The 8,086-nt window shown below is 43.7% G+C and overlaps 1 protein-coding gene across 1 annotated transcript; it reads left to right on the forward strand.

The window, feature by feature from the left end:
• Nucleotides 1-6,707: 6,707 nt before the first annotated feature.
• On the forward strand, nt 6,708-7,865 carry LOC133888344 (uncharacterized). Its single transcript, XM_062328550.1, has 2 exons — nt 6,708-7,106; nt 7,206-7,865. Exons 1-2 carry the CDS (start codon nt 6,708-6,710, stop codon nt 7,863-7,865), a joined length of 1,059 nt encoding a protein of 352 aa, XP_062184534.1.
• Nucleotides 7,866-8,086: the final 221 nt, after the last annotated feature.

Consider the following 8,086-nt stretch of genomic DNA (forward strand, 5'->3'; position numbering starts at 1 on the left):
TTCGGAATGGCAGATCGTGCAGAAGTTCTATGAAGGTTTAAATCCAACAGAAAGGAATCATTTTGACGCTGTTGCTGGAGGATCATTCTTGTCCATAAGTACCACTGATGCGAAGGCTCTCATCAAGAAGGCAGTTGAAGCCTGGGGATGAACATCAGAACACGTTTCTCAGCCTGGTTCATCTGGAAAAGCGAAGAGTGTGCTGGAAGTGGATGGGTTGGAGGTTCTCGTCAGAAAGATAGATTCACTCACAAGAAGACTTGATGCTGTTGGAGCAGAAAGGAAGGAGCAAGCCCGTGCTATTGAAGCAAAAGCTCAGTCTATATGTCACCTCCTAAATCTTTAATCATGCCATTAAGCATAAACATGCACCATGAGTATTATATTTAATTGTTAAGTGCTTGTTTAAAATTCTTTTGGCGGCTTAACTTTTGCGAAGTGTTATGAAAATACCAACTTTAGAGTTTGCTTTTAAGTTAAGTCTCGCATAGGCATTGCGATTGAAACCATTTAAAATCATTTCGAGATCGCTGCACAAAAATTCTTAGATTTTTCGGAGCACCGGAATACCTTTTGTGGATTTAAGGGGAGAGAAGGAATAGAATTTTTGCAGCTTAAATGGGCTTATTCTCTAACATGTGGGTCCACTTGGCCAGCCCACACCTCACCCTCTCCTTTTCTTTCAGCAGCAGCACCCCCACACCCCTCTCTCCCTCACTTCCTCACTCTCTCATGCTCACTCTCCCTGCCCAACCAAGCAGCCCAAAGAACAGCAGGGTTGCTGCTCTCTCTCCCTCTCAAACTCTCTCTTCTCTCCCCAAGTCCCACCCTCAAGAGGAAGAATCGAGGTATGCATGTGTTGCCATCGTTTTCCCCTCATCCCTAGCTCTCCATCCATCTAAGTTTCAATCGCATGCATGGAGATTTGGATGAGTTCCAAATCAATTTCGTCACCCATCTTCTCTAAATTTTCAGCAGCAGTTTGGCCCCTCTTCGCCGAGCTTTTCCTTCTGATTTCTCCTCCAACCGACGGTCCCCAACCTCCACAAGTACATTGGGTAAGTCCCTTAGGTTTCTCTTGGTGCAAAATCACATTTTGGTTCGGTTAAGTTGGAGTTTTTGAGCTGTGAACAAGTGAGTTGCGAAGCACCGTTTGCTCATGTTGGAATGGAGCTAGTGTGAGATGTTTGAATGAGCAAGAGCTAGTGATTAGTGTTGGTGGAGTGGGTAAATTAGATCTAGAAGCCTTACATTAGTGCCTATACATGCCTATGTGGGTTAGGTTTTGATATGCAAATTGAATCGGCCTTGGTTTCATCGCGAAGTTAGGAAATCTGGAAGCATCGGAAGTTCTGATTTTTGTATCAAAACTTCTGGTTAAACTCGAGTTAACCCAACCGAGAGCCTTGTTATCGTATAAGTCTGGAGTATCTGACTGACACCAGAACTTTAGACCCTAATACCGAAAGTTCCGATTAAATAAAATCAGCAACCAAGAACTCCATGTTCGTCATACGCCGGATGTTCCAACCATAATATCGGAACTTCCGAAGTTACTGTTTATCAAGAGTTTTTCCTTTTTGTTTTCCTTGCTGATAGCTTATATATTTCGTAGTTCATTCATATGAACTCCAAAAATCATAAAACCAGTTGCGTTAGCTTTGTATGAGAATGAACTACATGTTAAAAATGTTGGAACTCCAGAAATACTTTTTTATAATCAATTAATTAATTAAATGTGTCTCAGCTTAATTAAATCATAGTTAATTAATAGCATGTCCTAAAATTATGAAACCACTTGGACAATTCATGTTATGATCAGTGCTAACTAGGAAAAAAATATATACTTTAGTATGAAAGTGTTGTTTAAATTGTGAAGCTCATTTAATCTTGATAGGTAGCTTAATTACGGTCCTTTTTAATAGACCTTGAATAAATCTTTTATACCATGAGCTTTCGCACTTCAATTCATATGATTCTTATTGCATCATGTTCTTTACTCAGTACCTCATATCCTGTTAAATTTTCATGGCATTTGGTGCATGTATCATAGCATTCCGTCACGTTAATTGTGATGCACCGTTCTTTCTTTTAGCGATCGACGAATCGGAGAGCGACGGGGGTATTCTTGAGGTGGAACCTGATTGTGATATTATGTGTGAAGCACCTGACCAAGGCAAGCATCTAAGCATACTCTATCTAGTATTTTGGATCATATGAAGTCTAATTTGATAAATTATACTTTATGTATATTTTGCATCATAGTGAGTCAAATATCGGGCTTTATGGGTAGATCCTATTTGTTGCATTACTCTACCTTGGCGTTGTTTATCTCTTGATCCGTTGTAACCTGAGTTATCCTTGTGTCAGGGACAAACGTAAAATGAATGCGATGTGCTTTGCAAGCTTAGGTCACCGGTAGAAGTCGAGCGGTGGAATGTTCCATCATTCGCGAGCTATATGGCTTAATTATGTTCCACAATGAAAATGATGTTTGGAGGTATGAGTTGTGAGGATGAGACGAGATGTGGGTGATGCTAATGGTAGGTTGGGAGAGGAACCTGAATGCCATATACCGCTTGCATCATTTAAGCACCATCCATCAGTGCAGTTGGCTTTTGCACTTTTCCGTACTAACCACATATCTGTATATAGGATGGGTGAGCCTAGTATCGTAAGTCATCGTATTCATTTGACTCATGCGCCCGGGATATGAGCAAGGGCGCTCGGGGTCTAGGTGGCCCCACATACTTCGGGCATAGGAACAAAGGTTCGGGGTGAGTACATGAACGGTTGTCACGTGAATCATCGCTTACAACTGATGGGTTGTATGGAGGGTGATCTCGTGTCGTGTGGGTAAAGAGGTACCCCCTATAGGGTGTAAAATCAATTCGAATTGCAGCACTCTCAGTCATGAGCATGCTTTTGCCCATTTGCATTGGTCGTAGAGTTCTGAGTTTGGGATGTTGTGGTATGTTGGGAAAAAGGCTGTTGGTTCGTTGCGGATGTATGATCGAGTTATAGTTATACTTATGTTGATGATCTCGGTATCGGAGGGTATAGTTGCTAGGTTGTAGTTGCTCACACTTGAGTCAAAATCGCTTTTGCATTATAAATTCATTTAACCTTTATGGCTGATTCCTTGCTACGCATCCTCAAATGCATTCTCCTTAGAGTCGAGTTATTATACGAACCCACTATGGAATAAGTCATGCGAGAACCTTCGTACTCACGCTACTTGTTTTGTTTTCAGGTGAAGATGGGTGCCAGCTGCTCGAATCCTGTCAAGAGCGGTGTGGTGGCGAGCAGTCGTTATACTACTACTAACCCCGGTCGGTTGCCTTGTGGGCAAATGGCGCCACCGGCCTTCATTCTATTTTAGATGTTTTCTTTCCGCTGTGATCTATGTATATTTTTACTCTAGATAACACTTGTCTTTGTTAATTCATCAGCTTGTAATCACTTGTAATCGTATTTAACTTGATGTTGTGATATTCATGTTGTAAAGGTATGTGTGGGTAATAGCTCTCCTAGAAGTTACCAATGCACACATACCGGGACTATCGGAGTTAGATTTGCTTTAATCATTAGTGGCTACGATCGTTGTGGTGAGATGTGGGTTAGCACGTGGCTCGTCGAGAGACGGACGCGAGCTAGCTCTCATCTTATTAAATGATCAACCTAATGATTAACTTGAATTTAATTTGGATGGGTCCCCACAGCGTGGTACCAGAGCATGGTTGACCGTAGGTTAGAGTAGCATGGTGGTTTTAAGTAAAATATATCAACTTCACTAATATAACGCATTAACGTTTAATTTCACGTTCTAAGGATGTGCTCGATTTTATTCCTTACCTGTTCCTATACCCATCTCTTGTCTGGTGCTTGTTAATATGCTTTAATTTGTTCTTTAACTCACCTTATTCTCTCATGGGTTAAAGATGAGTTCGAAACGTTTTTGGTTTGGGTGTCTCAATTAAGGACTTGTGTCTTGTCTAATTCTTGATCTATGTTCCCTTGTACCTCACCTTGCCATTGGTTCCCTCTCTCGTATTCATGCTGTTCTTGCTCTTGGTGGAATGGCGGGAGCTGCCGACAAAGGGAATGCGCGATGGAGATGTACGAGGAACGTGTCTTCTATGCCAAGGTTTTAGGCCAAACAAGTGCGTAGGAACAGGGTCTTGTTAGCTAAAATTAGTCGAGCTTAAGTAATGTCGAGTTATGGCGTAGTTTCTTTTTGTGGAAGATATGACGTTTTTAGCTATATTATGTCCCTAAGTGTAATGTATTCATGGTTGTTGCACCTAAATTGTTTTGGCCTCACATCGTGTTGTTCTTTTTATAATGTCATTTGTGAATCACGTTGCATCAACGCAATTAACGAAAAAGGTAAGAAGGTAAGGAACACATCCCATTAGCGGTCAATATCGGGGGCTCAACCAGTGTGAGGTAGGGGCCTGGTGTGTTCCGTACATCGATGGTACGGAAAGTGAATATGTTAGAAAAAATGTATGAACATCCACCATATGATGGTGGTTATATTCGTCTACCCATGTGGTGATTACATGGGGTGTCCCGTAAGACAATGGTATGGGAAGTGAATACGTTGTCAACAACGTATGAAACATCGCTTGTACGGCGAGTTGCACAAGCACCGTTCGCGCGAATACGTTATCTTTCTCGCGCGAAGGGTGATGATTGGTGGTCATTGTATATGAATGTATGTGATGTTTGTGACCTTGATGCTTGTGGGGAGTGATGCACTCGAGAAAGAAACGTGTAGATAGGGATTGAGCATTCATGTTGATTTATCCATTCCTTGTCGTTCTAAATTTCCATTCGTTATCTCCCTTGTCCAGATCTTGTCGTCACTAATTTTGGGATTGATGACAGGATGAGAACCCACAGTGGTGCCGATAAGGACAATCCGGAGGGTTCAAATACCCATGATGGAGGGCCACCCCTGCCATCACCCATGGCGGAGATGTTAGACCTTCTCAAGGTCATTGCTCATAACACGGCTCACCATGTTGGAGGTGGAGCTGACCTTCATGGGGGTTTCTTTGAGTTTCTCCGCACTCAACCTCCCATCTTCACCCGTGCCGAAGATCCCAGCGACGTCGAAGATTGGCTTCGCACCATCGAGCAGAAGCTCGTTCTCATACGGTGCGACGACCACAACAAAGTCCGATATGCCACCCATCAACTTCAAGGTGCGGCCGGGGCATAGTGGAAGAGCTACCTCGCCGTACAAGGCCCTGACCACCTTATCACTTGGGTGGAGTTCTGTTCAGCTTTCCGTACTTTCTACATCCCTAAGGGTGTGAGGGACATCAAAAAGTAGGAGTTCCTCAATATAAAGCAAGGAGACAAGTCTGTGATGGATTATATGTAGAAGTTCAACGATTTGGCTCAATATGCACCCGAGTTTATCTCCACTGACAAACGCAAACAAGAGTACTTTATGGACGGGCTTTCTACGAAGATGCAAGAGAAGCTTTCCACCCATAGCTTTGATGATTTCAACATGATGGTAAGCAAGTCGATCATAGTGGAGTACAAGATAAAGAACCATCGAGAGGAAAAGAAACGCAAGAGGGATGCACAGTTTTCTGATGGGGACGATGCGCAGCACCTGTGCACTCATTATCCTCTCATACAATGACCCTGGAGCCTCCACAACCTCTGTGTTTGACCCATTTCTCTCCTTCTCAAGGGCAATCCCAAGAAGCCGCAAAGAATCAGAGAAGCAGATTGAATCGTGAAAAAGGGGGCCCATGCTTCAATTATGGCTAGTTCGGGCATTTTGCCCAACGTTGTCGCTATCCAAAACGAGATAGTGTGGGTGTTACTTCGAATATACCACTACCTCGTGGGTCCTAGAAGATCCCAGCTCAGAAGCAGGGGAATATCAATATCATCACTGTTAAGGAAGCTCAAGAGTAGATCAGTGTGCTCTTAAGCACGCTCCCCGTCAACTCTCACCCGGTGACGGTACTCTTTGATTCCAGGGCTTCTCATTCCTTTGTCAAGCGGAGTTGTGTCACGACCCATGATTTTGCCATTCAAGTCATGCCTACTCCCTATCTTGTAACAACGCCCGGTGGAAAGATATTCTCGGAGAATGTAGTTCAGAATGCCCAGATTCTCATAAATGGAGTTGCCTTCCAAGCGAACTTGATTGTGATTGACTCAATGGGTTTGGATGTAATTTTTGGTATGAATTGGTTAACCTAGAATGGTGCGATCATCAAATACGCACCCAGGTCTGTCTCCCTTGTCAGCTCCTCCAATGATCGGGTCACTCTATGCCTTGATGAGATTGGTCCACATCTCTATGCAATGGAGGGTGCTATCTCCACAGATCCGGCTTATATTCCCGTAGTGTGTGAGTACCCGGATGTCTTTCCAGAAGAGTTGCCCGGAATGCCACCCGACCGAGAAGTGGAGTTCTCCATCGAGCTTTTACCCGGAACGGCTCCAATTTCAAAAAGGTCTTATCGGATGCCGCCAAATGAATTGGCGGAGTTGAAGAAACAAATTCAGGAGTTCCTCACAAAGGGTTTCATTCATCCGAGCTCCTCACCTTGGAGGTGTCCGGCGCTCTTTGTGAAGAAGGACCAAACTTGATTGTGATTGACTCAATGGGTTTGGATATCATTTTGGGTATGAATTGGTTAACCCTGAAGTCGTCAACACTATCAACTATGGCAACCAAAGTGGAGATTACAGCTGGAGGAGCCATCCTAATCTCAGCTATGGGAATCGAAATCAGAACTTCAATTCTGGAAACAGAACTTCAAGCTTCACTGCTGGGATTAACAATCCAGAACAATGTCCCGCTCAGAATTCAGTTCAGTGATTTTATTGAAGAACAAGGCAAGGTCAACAAGGCAGCTGTTATGAAGTTCAAGCAAGTTGATCAAGCTTTGGAGGACATTGATGAAAAGATTAATGAGCTAGGAGCAACCATGCAACAGGTGCTCAATGCCAATAAGATGCTTGAGACCCAAGTCTCTCAGCTAGCAAGCCTGGTATCCAAGAATGATGACAAGCCAGTTATGCCAGTTGAGGAGGACATCACTGTTGAAGAAGTTGAAGCTGAAGTAAGTGACAAGCAAGTTCTCTGCTGATGATTCTAGAATTCTCCCAGCTAAGCCCCATTTCCAGCTAAGCAGTTCTCCAAGTTTGTTGATGTGATCCAGAAGCTCTATGTGAACAGCCCGCTGCTGGACGCGATGCAAGTTCCCACATACTCGCGCTATGTGAAGGATACTCTGCTCAACAAGAGGAGTTTGCCTAGTTCTGAGATAATAAAGATAATGGAGGAATGCAGTGCTGCCATTTCAAGCTCGATAAAGAAGAAGGATCCTGGAAGTCCTACCATCCCTTGTTCCATTAGAGACAAGCATTTTGAGCTAGCTCTATGTGACCTTGGAGCAAGTGTGAGCGTCATGCCAGAGTCCATCTACAACCAGCTGGGTTTGCCCTTATATGAATCTGCCATTTTCAGCATTGAGTTGGCAGATAAGTCAGTTTGCTACCCAGTGAGCACCGCTGTGGATGTCCCGGACAAAGTGGGAGACTACATTGTTCCTGTTGACTTCATTGTCCTGGAGATGGAGGAAGATTCGAAGACACCATTGATACTTGGAAGGCCATTCTTGAAGACCGTCAATGCTACTATTGACGTTGGCAAAGGAGAAATCAAGACAGAAATCAATGGGACTGAGAACACCTTCCTTTTTCGCCCAAGAGTTGAAGTTTGCAGCATGATCAACTCCAAGGAAGTATATGGGCCGCCACATAAGTGTAAGGAGACCAAGGGAGAGTCTATGCCTGTCATGATTAACCACTGGGTTTAGAAGCAAAAGTAGAATGGGTCTGAAGGAGCAAAGCCACCACAGAGTTCACACTCAGAATGTAATTGTGGAGACAAGGAGGTAAGCCCAAGCCGAAGCAACCCGTCCAGAAATGCTGGAGGAAGAAGAATTCAGCGTCATTATCTCCATTCGGAGACGCTGAACCGAAGCCTTAAGGTATGGAGAAGTCAAGCTCTTTGACTATAAACAGAGCACTTTCGGGA

This window comes from Phragmites australis, chromosome 13, assembly GCF_958298935.1.
Source record: "Phragmites australis chromosome 13, lpPhrAust1.1, whole genome shotgun sequence".
In the NCBI taxonomy this organism is placed as follows: Eukaryota; Viridiplantae; Streptophyta; class Magnoliopsida; order Poales; family Poaceae; genus Phragmites; species Phragmites australis.